Source organism: Phyllobates terribilis, unplaced genomic scaffold (assembly GCF_046119375.1).
Source record: "Phyllobates terribilis strain yellow unplaced genomic scaffold, ASM4611937v1 Scaffold_29__1_contigs__length_15306474, whole genome shotgun sequence".
Taxonomy (NCBI): domain Eukaryota; kingdom Metazoa; phylum Chordata; class Amphibia; order Anura; family Dendrobatidae; genus Phyllobates; species Phyllobates terribilis.
Window position 1 is genome coordinate 4349772 of NW_027362789.1, and position 12681 is coordinate 4362452.

Below are 12681 nucleotides of genomic sequence, written 5' to 3' on the forward strand. Positions count from 1 at the left end.
AGCCATGAGTCCTAGCCGTGAGGCTCAATGCACAAGCCATGAGGCCTAGCCGTGAGGCTCAATACACAAGCCATGAGGCCTAGCTGTGAGGCTTTATACACAAGCCATGAGGCCTAACCATGAGGCTCAATACACAAACCATGAGTCCTAGCCGTGAGGCTCAATGCACAAGCCATGAGGCCTCCTAGCCATGAGGCCTAGCCATGAGGCTCAATGCACAAGCCATGAGGCCTAGCTGTGAGACTTTATACACAAGCCATGAGGCCTAACCATGAGGCTCAATACACAAGCCATGAGGCCTAGGCCAAACAAACGTAGGTAGGTACGGAATCATTAAATTTAGATTCTTCCAGGCTGATGTTATCATTTCAGCGCCCAACTGGGCCCCTGCTCATTGCCACTCACATGAGGTAGCTATAGAACTTAGCATGGTGTTCCATGATTCACTGGTGTTCCATGATTTATGGCTGCTCCAGCCGTGAGCTCCTGGCTTCTACATCCTTGAGGACAGGAAACACATTGAAGGAGGAAGTGGGAGTTGCCTTTTTATTTTGTGCTCAGGGCTTCCTGTCCGGTAATAGGGGTGGATCCTACTCTCTTGTATGGTGCTCTCATGGGGGAAGGGAAAAAGGTGGCTCCTGGTGACAGAAGCAGATGTCACAGTAGGAGATCCCAGAGGAGATAGGACCCACCATTTGCAGAAGCCCTTATATGACACAATGGCAGAAAACCAGAGCAAGATACCCATAAAGTGACTCCATTTTGGAAATTATAACTCTCAGTGAATTAATCTATAGGAGAAGTGACTATTTTGACTCCACAGGCACTTTCCTGAAATTAACACACAGTGGATGTTGTAGATTGAAAATTGCAAATATGCTATTTTATTACCCAACACATAGTGCCCAGATTTTGCTCCAGGAGACACACACCGTAAATTAAGTGGGTTCTTCTAACTATAGTAATGCCAAATACATGGATGCTAAATGTGGTTTGGGCGCACTGCAAGGCTCAGAAGCGAGGGGGAGGTTTGACTTTGAGAGATAAGATATTGCTGGATTGGTTTATGGAAGCCATGTTGCTTTTCAAGAGCCTTTGAGCCACTAATAATATGGAAACCTCTGTTTTTCAGATGATGGGCCTGAGTGGGGACTTGTTTTTTTGTGAGATTAATAGAAGTTTTTCTTGGTATTATTTTTGCCTACATAACATTGTTTGGTGGCTTTTTATTCCCTATTTGGGAGGCAGACTGAACAAACAATTGAACACCACACTTTACTGGTTCATGCTATGAGGTTTTCTATTAGACTGTGAACTGTCATTGTCTTGGTGAATAATTCAATTTTTTTGCATAACTTGCCATTTTTACAGACAGTTTAAGTACAAATGTTCAAAAATATATAATTACAAGGATTTTTTATTAAAAAATAATAATTGGTTTTATTATTGGCAGATGTCTGTACCAGGAGATCAGAGGGACAGCTGACATCTTCAATTTTTAAATCAGTTGATCTTCAGATCCCACAGGATACAATTGAAGTGAATGCCATTTCTCCAGATATACCATCATCCCTTCACAGCAAAGATCTGTCATCTGATCCTATGAAACAGGTCCTGTCTTCTGATTTATTACCGACTACTAAGGAAAATCAAAGTCACAAAATAAGCATTAAAAAACAAATTGCTCCTATAGCAAAGAAGCCATTTTCACGTTCAGAATATAGAAATAGTTTTCCCCTCAAAAAGTCTTTTCTTAAACATGAAAAAATTCACACAGCAGAGAATAGATTTTCTTGCTCCAAGTGTGGGAGATGTTTTAATCAGAAATCAGATTTTGTTAGGCACCAGAGAACTCACACAGGGGAGAAGCCATTTTCCTGTTCAGAATGTGGGAAATGTTTTACAAAGAAATCAAATCTTATCAAACATCAGAGAACTCACACAGGGGAGAAGCCATTTTCATGTTCAGAATGTGGAAACTGCTTTACAGTGAAATCAAGTCTTATTGCACATCAGAGAACCCACACAGGGGAGAAGCCATTTTCATGTTCAGAATGTGGAAACTGCTTTACGGTGAAATCAAGTCTTATTGCACATCAGAGAACTCACACAGGGGAGAAGCCGTTTTCATGTTCAGAATGTGGGAAATGTTTTATAAAGAAATCAAATCTTATTGCACATCAGAAAATTCACACAGGGGAGAAGCCATTTTCATGTTCAGAATGCGGGAAATGTTTTGCAAATCGATCAAATCTTATCAGCCATCAGAGAACTCACTTAGGGGAGAAGCCATTTTCATGTTCCGAATGTGGGAACTGCTTTAAAGAGAAATCAAAGCTTATTACACATCAGAGAATTCACACAGGGTTGAAGCCATTTTCATGTTCAGAATGTGGGAAATGTTTTATAAAGAAATCAAATCTTATTACACATCAGAGAATTCACACAGGAGAGAAGCCATTTTCGTGTTCAGAATGTGGGAAATGTTTTGTACAGGAATCAAATCTTATTAGACATCAGAGAATTCACACAGGGGAGAAGCCTTTTTCATGTTCAGAATGTGGGAACTTTTTTACATTGCAATCAACGCTTATCGAACATCAGAGAACTCACACAGGGGAGAAGCCATTTTCTTGTTCAGAATGTGGGAAATATTTTGCAAAGAAATCGAATCTTATCAAACATCAGAGAACTCACACAGGGGAGAAGCCATTTTCATGTTCAGAATGTGGGAAATATTTTGCAAAGAAATCAAATCTTATCAAACATCAGAGAACTCACCCAGGGGAGAAGCATTTTTCATGTTCAAAATGTGGGAAATGTTTTAACCAGAAAGCGCATCTTGATAGCCGCCGGAGAACCCACACAGAGGAGAATGCCGCAGCTAAACCCAACTAGTCTCTGTACAGACTAGAAAGGCCCTAGTTGCACAACTAAAAACGCCACGGACCTAACTCTCTATTAGGCCATTGAGGAGTTTCTCGTACCTCCGGAGGAACCAGAGGGGAGGCCGCAACACACTGTCAACAAGGGGAAAGGAAAGTATGAAATAAAATATGAAAACCCTGAGTGAGAAACTAAAATACATTCATATAGGGCAAAGTAGGCAAGCTAAGGAGAACCAAAAATAAAAGGAACAAGTATAATCTCCCAGAAGCCTAACATTGTTAGAATTAAAAGGTACTGGGAGGTAAAGCAAACTGACCGGGAGGATAGTTTCACCTTTGTGGTGAAACTTATAAAAATCATCCTCACCAACTGTAAATGTAAACCTGTCCATTTATAATGACCACGGACAAGATAAAGATTCCCAACTCACATCAGGACCACAAGATCCCAGGTACTTTCAGCTGCATCACATCTAATGTAGTGTACTTAATTATATGTACCAAATGTCCAACTGGGGGTCTGTATGTAGGGGAGACAAGGCAAAAACTTAGAACAAGGATGAATTCTCATCGCCACACAATAAAAGAAAAAAAGAATAGATCTACCTGTGGCCAGACATTTTTTATCCCTGATCACAGCATCATGGACACGAAATTACTTGTATTAAAAGGTAACTTCAAATCTCAGAGAAACAGAGTTATGAAAACCTTTTACACACTCGGAGCAGGAATGAATGTGTCACTTGGATTTATGTCTTTTTACTAGTGATGAGCGAATACTTTCGGCACTATTTGTTACTCGCACGAATAGTACACAATTCAGGCTATTCGACGAGTAATTAGCTATTCACCTCGGTATATTTGAGTGACCCGCCCAGCATGGTTGGCGCTTTATTTGTAGCCAATGAACATGCTGGGCTTGCTTGCCAATCACAGTAATGCCGTTGCCATCTTTGTTGTGGCATTACTGTGATTGGCTGGCCTTACAGCATCGTAGGGGGATATTTAAGCCCTGCCAGCGCCATCTTGCGCATATTACATCAACGTAGTGTGAGCGTAGGGAGAGTGAAAGCAGCGTATAGGGAGAGTCTTTTAAGAGCTATTTAGAATGAAGATTAGTTCTCTGTTAGGTTGAGATAGCGCAGAGTGAGATTTAATACGAGGGAGAGGAAAAGGGCGGCAGGGTGTTAGCATTGCAAGTACATGCTGCAGATCTCTGCTAGGTTGCATTGTGTATAGTCAGAAGCATATAAACCGAAGAACATGGCGGTATAGATAAACCATAGTTCATATGTGGGCGCTCCCATAAAGTACAACCTACAAAAAGAGTGGAGTGACTGAGCCCCAAAAAGAGTCAGGTCACCATCATAATGTTTTATTGTGTATCCAAAATCTAAAAAGAAGGTCCCACGGACACTCCCAACAACACAACCAATAAAATAGTATGTCATGGGTGAAAACTACAAAAAGGACAGAGACAACCATGTGACTCCACAAATATGGGTACATGAAAAGAAGTGACAATATTATCAATCCAAGTATCAATTATTCCAGTTACCAAGTAAATGGACAACGTAACTTACAATTAATTACGTTAAATGTCCTATGTTAATCCATTCCTGGACACTTCAACATGAATAAACAACCAAAATATCCAGATCAATGTATACTAAACGTCTGGACAATGAAGAGATACCAGAAGCATATAAAAGGTATAGATTTTATTTCATCAAATTGATAAAACCAATTAACAAGACAGGGCAACAACCTGTATAAAGGAGCGACACATACATGAACTAGGATGGAAAATTAACCCCCTAAAAAGGCCAAAAAATTTAACGTCACTAGTAAACAAGAAATTAATTAATATAATTCCATATACTTATACATACAATGCACTTGTTACTAAGTGACATGAATCATGCACATGATGGTAACATAACTTAATTTAAATCAATACTGAAGAGACTATCCTAATGAAAAAATACAGCCTAAAATGCCAAAGTTTAAGGTGCCAGTGCTTCAGTGACTATGATGGTCATACAGATAATAGATAGGTATGCCATGATGTAAAACAGGCCTATGAATACAGGTAAACTGCAGACTGTGATATTTCAGTTTTTCTTTTTTAATAAATTTGCAAAAATTTCTACATTTCTGTTTTTTTTTCAGTCAAGATGGGGTGCAGAGTGCACTTTAATGAGAAAAAAATGAATTTTTTAGAATTTACCAAATGGCTGCAATGAAACAAAGAGTAAAAAATGTAAAGGGGTCTGAATACTTTCCGTACCCACTGTATATATTAGTATAAAATAACCCCTATACATTTAAGAACCACATCTAACATAGTGATACAATAATTCACATAGACGAATATATTGTCACTGTACTCTTCTATCCCACACGTATAGGGTCATCCGCGAGGATAGACATGCAACTGCCTTGCTCGTACAGTTGAGCTGGTCCCCCAGCCACTGGAAAAGGACATCCCGCACGACCCATCAACCCAGGCAAAAGCTTTCCTAAGGATGATTAAAAACAAGCACCAATACATATATAATAAAACCATAAGATATTAAAAGAAACCCCCATCTACTCATTAGCCTCAATTATAGGAAGGAACTGAACCCAAAGCTTTCATTAAGTCCAGCCGGTGCTAGGGTACCCCGTCGATAGATCCACTTACTCTCCAATTGTGATAAAATCCTCCCCAGGTCCCCTCCTCTTGCTCCCATGGTGACTTGATCAATATCTATGATGTGGAATTCTCTTGGGCTGCATTGATGGTGATGGAAAAAATGGCGTGGTAAAGTTTTGAGTGCTAGGATCTTCCACCGTTTTGGCTTTGATAATGTCCCCAACATGCTCTCTTACTCAAATTTTTAATTCTTTAGTAGTAAGTCTGACATATATCTTTTTACAAGGACATTGGGCATAATAAATTACGCCCTTCGAGGTACAATTTAAATGTGCCCTTATTTCTAATGTTTTGGAGCCACCAAAATTATCAAACTTCTTTGCCTTCTTGAAATAACCACACGCCTTACAAAGTCCGCACGAGAAAAAAACATTAATCTCTTTCCTGTTATCCTGTTTATCTCTACATCTCTCCAGATCATAGTGACTGTGAACCAACAGATCTTTTAAGTTTGGACTTTGCTTCGCCACCATTGAGGGTGCTGGGGGGAGGATTTGACGGAGGATAGGATCTGTTAATAGAACTTGCCAGTGCTTCTGTAAAATTGATCTCACTTCAGGCCACTGATTGTTATATACCGAAATAAATCATACCTCCTCCGATTTGTTGTATTTTTTATTGCCATAAATTAATTGATCTCTTGGGGTTCGTGCTGCTATCCTGTAACCCCGTCTGATTAAGCTACGGCTATATCCCCTCTTCAAACCGATTAGCCAATTCTATCGCTTGTTCCTCAAATGTTTTCTCATTAGAGCATATCCTCTTGGCCCTAAGGAACTGACCTATTGGAATTCCTCTTATGGTGGAGGGTGGGTGTGCCAATTCTGCCTGTAACAACGAGTTTGTCACAGTTGGTTTCCTAAATATGTCAGTAGTAGTGTTGAGCGAACATGCTCGACACTGCTCGGTACTCGCCCGAGCATCACGCTACTCGGGATGTTCGGCGAGCACCGAGCATTTCCGGGTTACTCGGGCGGGAACTCGGGTCTCCGCCCTGCATGTTTGGCGCTCTTTACAGAGCCAATGAACATGCAGGGATTGCCAGCCAGTCACTGTAATGCCGCAGCCATGTTGTTTGTGGGCATTACAGTGATTGGCTGGCCGCACAGCGTCACCTCGAGTATTTAAAACCGGGCGCCGCCATCTTGGACACAGTCGCTCCGGATCAGACAGTGTAGGGACAGCGCTGTTGATTTAGGGAGAGATATATCCTGCAAAATAGTTAGTGTAGGGTCTGTAAAGGCTGCCAGATCAAACAAACAGTCCTTCTCAGGACTAATATCCATCCCAGGTATATCAGGCAGGCAAGCTGTATAGGAGACGCAGTGGTTATACCAGCAAACGCTGCATTACAGTCCTGTGTGCTGCTCCTGTTGCTGAAATTGCTGGACTTAGCTCCAGGTCCCGGGGGCCAGGAAAAATCCTTTTTTTTTATCTAAATCCTCTTTTTTTTTTTCCTCCTTCACAATGTACAAATACCCATCTTATTAACCTTTTGGTGCCCCCCCCCCCCCCCCCCACCCCAAAAAAAAAAAAGTGTGCCTCTGATTTTTCAGACACAAATATATCTGTTGAAAATAGTCTGGTGTAGGCCAGAGAAATTGAAGTGTGGTTTTGCAGTTCTATGGGCCATTTGTATCTAAAAAAAACAGTTTGAGTGTGTCGCTCACTGTTCAGCCGCAAATATATATATATTTTAAAAAGCCTGGTATACACCAGTAAATTATTACTGTGGTTTTGATGTTCCACGGTAAAACATCTCTATTATCCTGCTTTTTGCATTTTTTGCTGTAAAAAAAAAAAAAAATAGTGTCTCCCTGATTTTTCAGACACAAATATATCTGTTGAAAATAGTCTGGTGTAGGCCCAAGAAATACAAGTGTGGTTTTGCAGTTCCACGGTACAAACCTCTGTATTATCCACTTTTGGGCCATTTGTATCTAAAAAAAACAGTTTGAGTGTGTCGCTCACTGTTCAGCCGCAAATATATATATATATTAAAAAGCCTGGTATACACCAGTAAATTATTACTGTGGTTTTGATGTTCCACGGTAAAACATCTCTATTATCCTGTTTTTGGCATTTTTTGCTGTATAAAAATAATAATAGTGTCTCCCTGATTTTTCAGACACAAATATATCTGTTGAAAATAGTCTGGTGTAGGCCAGAGAGACAGAAGTGTGCTTTTGCTGTTCCACGGTAAAAAATCTCTATTATCCTGCTTTTTGCATTTTTTGCTGTAAAAAAAAAAAAAAAAAAAAAAGTGTCTCCCTGATTTTTCAGACACAAATATATCTGTTGAAAATAGTCTGGTGTAGGCCCGAGAAATACAAGTGTGGTTTTGCAGTTCCACGGTACAAACCTCTGTATTATCCACTTTTGGGCCATTTGTATCTAAAAAAAACAGTTTGAGTGTGTCGCTCACTGTTCAGCCGCAAATATATATATATTTTAAAAAGCCTGGTATACACCAGTAAATTATAACTGTGGTTTTGCTGTTCCACGGTAAAGAATCTCTATTATTCAGGTTTTGGTAGTTTTTTCCGTAAAGAAAAACAGTAGTGTCTCCTGACTGTTGTGACACAAAAATATATCTGTTGAAAATAGTCTTGTGTAGGCCCGACATCCCAGTGTGGTTTCGCAGTTCCACGGGTCAAATCACTGTACTATCCAGTTTTGGGCCTTTGGTATCTAGAAAAAAAGCAGTTTGAGTGTGTCGCTCACTGTTCAGCCGCAAATATCTCTATTTAAAAAAGTGTGGTATACCCCAGTAAACAATAACTGTGGTTTTCCTCTTCCACGGTTCTAATCTACTCTTTATTACCCTTTTTCCATTGATAGTGCAAGTGTAAGCTATTTTACTTCATTTACAATGGGCAAGGCGCGTGGCAAGGGACGTGGAAGTGGACGTTCTGGTGATGGTTCGTGCAGAGGACGGGGCCGTGGCCAAGGTGAAAATGTGCCACAACCAACAGCCACATCTTCTCGCTCCCACTTCTTGACCGAATTACTAGGGAAGCACAGAACAACACCAGTATTGAGAACTGATCAGTGTGAACAGGTTATTAATTGGATAGCAGACAATACTTCCAGTTACCTGGGCACCACCACCTCCGGTCTGTCTTCCACACGGTCAACTCTTAGCAGCCGTGAGTCTCGACCGCATACTCCTCCTCACCCTGATGCTCCTTGCTCCCACCATGCCGAGTGTCGTCAGACAGCAAGTGATCCCACACTTGGACACTCTGAAGAGCTGTTCACTGGTCCATTTCCATATTTGGGCCCCTCGCCTGATACGCTTGAAGTGGTGGAAGAGGAGATCCCATGTTGCGATGCCCAAATATTTGAACAGCCACGGCCACAGGAAGTCGACGTTGGCAATCTGTCACAAGAGGTGGACGATGACGAGACACAATTGCCAGGAAGTGAGGAGGAGGATCGTGGTCCGCAAGTCGAAGAGGAGGAGGTGGTGGATGATCTAGTAACTGACCCAACGTGGAAGGAGGACATGCAGAGTGAGGCCAGCAGCACACAGGGGGAGGGAGGCAGAGTACCCAAACAGGCAGGAAGAAGCAGTGTGGTGGTCGCAGACAGAAGGCAGGCAACCGTTCCCCGTAACACCAACACGAGGGACATTGCCAGTACAAGCGGTAGGTCTTCCAGAGTCTGGAATTTTTTTAAAGACTCTGCTGATAACCCCAAAAAGGCCATATGTTCCACCTGCCATGCCAGCATCAGCAGGGGTGACAAAACTACCAGCCTGACCACCACCAGCATGATCAGGCACATGGCAGCAAAGCACCCAACTTTGTGGGGCGAAACCCAGGGTCCACGACCAGTGTCAGCGGGTGTCACCACTGCTTCTTCCACTGTTGTGCGTGCAATAGAACCCCCTGTTGTGTGTGCAAGGCAATCCCCTGTCCATACTGCATGTAAAGATGCCCCCTCCTCTCAGTCTTCACTTGTTATGGCAGTTTCTCAAGAAACAGCATCAACGTCCACGTCCCACCGCAGCGTTCAATTGTCCATATCCCAGACCTTTGAACGAAAGCGGAAATTCGCAGCTAACGCCCCACAGGCCACAGTCCTAAATTCGCACATTTCACGACTGCTTGCATTGGAAATGCTGCCTTTTAGGCTGGTGGAGACGGAATCCTTCCGCAATCTTATGGCGGTGGCCGTCCCTCGGTACTCGGTCCCCAGCCGACACTATTTTGCCCGGTGTGCCATCCCCGCACTACACAAGCACGTGTCCCAAAGCATCTGCCGTGCCCTCAACAACGCAGTTACTGGGAGAGTCCACCTGACAACGGACACGTGGACAAGTGCTTGTGGCCAGGGACGGTACATCTCTCTGACGGCACACTGGGTAAACATAGTGGAAGCCGGGACCCAGTCGGACCTTGGGACGGAACACATCCTCCCCACACCGAGGATTGTGGGCCCTATGTCAGTCAGAGTTGCCCCCACAGTGTACAGCTCCTGCGCATCCTCCTCCTCCTCCTCCTCCTCCTCCTCCTCATGTTCAGCCTCCATCTCAGATATCACCACATCAGTTACAAGCTGGAAGCATTGCAGTACTGCCTCCGCCAAGCGGCAACAGGCTGTGCTGAAACTCATAAGCTTAGGTGATAAACCTCACACTGCTTGTGAGTTGTGGACAGCTGTAAAAGAGCAGGCAGATCTGTGGCTGAGACCGCTGAACCTACATCCCGGCATGGTCGTGTGTGACAATGGCCGTAACCTGGTGGCGGCTCTGAGGCGAGGTGAGATCACACACGTACCATGCCTGGCTCATGTGCTTAACCTCGTGGTTCAGCGGTTTCTTAAATCGTACCCCGAGTTGGCAGATCTGCTCGTGAAAGTACGCCGCCTGTCAGCTCATTTTCGCAAGTCGGCTACAGCTGCCGCTGCCCTTGCTGTGTTCATAGAATCATGTTGCAGCAGCGTTTGCAGCTTCCGGCACACCGACTGGTGTGTGATGTCCCCACACGTTGCAAAGGATTTGTGAGCAGAAGAGAGCAGTTGTGGAGTACCAGCTGCAACAAGGCCGTCGATATTCAGGTCAGACTCCACACATAAGACCTCAGGAGTGGACCTGGATGTCTGACATATGTACCATCCTGACAAACTTTGAGGAGGCCACCAAGATGGTGAGCGGCGATGACGCCATCATTAGTGTCAGCATCCCACTTGTCTGTCTTTTGCAACGCTCTCTGCAGAGAATTAAAGAGGAGGCATTGCAGCCAGAGTATGATGAGATGGATCAAGAAGCCGTAGTGGGCGATTACACACAGCCCAGCCTCATCTCATCCCAACGTGCATTGGGGGACAATGAGGGAGAGGAGGAGGAGGAAGAACAGGAGCTGCTATCATGCGTTGTAGACGGTAGTACCTGTACAAGTGTCATACCGTCGGTTCAGCGTGGGTGGCCTGAGGACAGGGGGGAGGAGGAAGAGGAGGAGGAGAGCATGGTCAGTCGTCATCTTGGTGAGGACACAGAAATCTTGCCCGTTACCAGTCTGGCACGCATGGCTGACTTTATGTTACGCTGCCTTAACCGTGACCCTCGCGTTGTCAAAATGTTGGGTGACAGTCATTACTGGTTGGTGACACTTGTAGACCCCCGCTACAAGGAGAACTTTCACTCTCTTATTCCTGAGGTGGCGAGGTCTACAAAAATGGGGCAATACCAGAAGGCCCTTGCTGCAGAACTCTTAAAAAAATTCCCATCTGAACACGCTAGCGGCAGAGGTCACAGTTCGTTGCCCAACCAAGGCGTACAGGCGAGAGAGATGCAACTCCAATCCAGCAGACGCAGGGGAACACTGTCAACGTTCTGGGACAGTTTTCTGACACCCGCCCAGCTTACAGGCCCTGAGGCGCAGGGTACTCTCACAAGGAGTGGAAAGTTTCAAAAGATGGTGAGGGAGTACCTTGCCGATCGTACCAGCGTCCTCCGTGATTCCTCTGTGCCTTTTAATTATTGGGTATCCAAGCTGGACACTTGGAATGAACTCGCTCTGTACGCCTTGGAGGTCCTGGCCTGCCCTGCCGCTAGCGTGTTATCGGAGCGTTTTTTAGTGCCGCTGGGGGAATTATAACTGATAAGCGCACTCGCCTGTCAACTGACAATGCTGACAAGCTGACCCTTATCAAAATGAACAAGGGCTGGATTGGGCCAGACTTCTCATCACCACCAAATGACAGCAGAGTAACATAAAGTCAAATCCACTGTGTTATTTCTGGAGGTGTATTCACATGCACCGCTTCACACCCACACATGGGTATCCGCTTCCTCGTTTCGGCTGTTTAATCTTCTTCTCCTTATCCTCAGCCTCCACCACCACTATACCACCAGGGTGCCAGCATTGCAAGTTCCTCCGTCCTAATTTTTGGCAGCTTTTGCTGGGAAAGCATAAGCAAATACCATGGGACACCCACTCCCCAATAATGGGACTTATGTTTGTAATATGCTGTACTGCATGGCTCTTGTAAGGGGCATTGCAAGTTGCTCCGTCCTAATTTTTGGCAGCTTTTGCTGGGAAAGCATAAGCAAATACTATGGGAGACCCACTCCCCAATAATGGGACTTATGTTTGTAATATGCTGTACTGCATGGCTCTTGTAAGGGGCATTGCAAGTTGCTCCGTCCTAATTTTTGGCAGCTTTTGCTTGCAAGGCATAAGCAAATACTATGGGACACCCACTCCCCAATAATGGGACTTATGTTTGTAATATGCTGTACTGCATGGCTCTTGTAGGAGGCATTGCAAGTTGCTCCGTCCTAATTTTTGGCAGCTTTTGCTTGGAAAGCGTAAGCAAATACCATGGGACACCCACTCCCCAATAATGGGACTTATGTTTGTAATATGCTGTACTGCATGGCTCTTGTAAGGGGCATTGCAAGTTGCTTCGTCCTAATTTTTGGCAGCTTTTGCTGGGAAAGCATAAGCAAATACCATGGGACACCCACTCCCCAATAATGGGACTTATGTTTGTAATATGCTGCACTGCATGGCTCTTGTAAGGGGCATTGCAAGTTGCTCCGTCCTAATTTTTGGCAGCTTTTGCTGGGAAAGCATAAGCAAATAC

The 12681-nt window shown here is 44.0% G+C and overlaps 1 protein-coding gene across 1 annotated transcript in view; it reads left to right on the forward strand.

Annotated features, from left to right (window-relative positions):
- The window catches only part of LOC141178682 (uncharacterized), a 39180-nt gene extending 32672 nt beyond the window's left edge, over positions 1-6508 (forward strand). Inside the window, exon 4 of the mRNA XM_073660569.1 lies at positions 1454-6508. Within this exon, the coding sequence (XP_073516670.1) occupies positions 1454-2898 (1445 nt within the window). The 3' untranslated portion in view covers positions 2899-6508. The remainder of the gene's footprint in view (positions 1-1453) is intronic.
- Positions 6509-12681: the final 6173 nt, after the last annotated feature.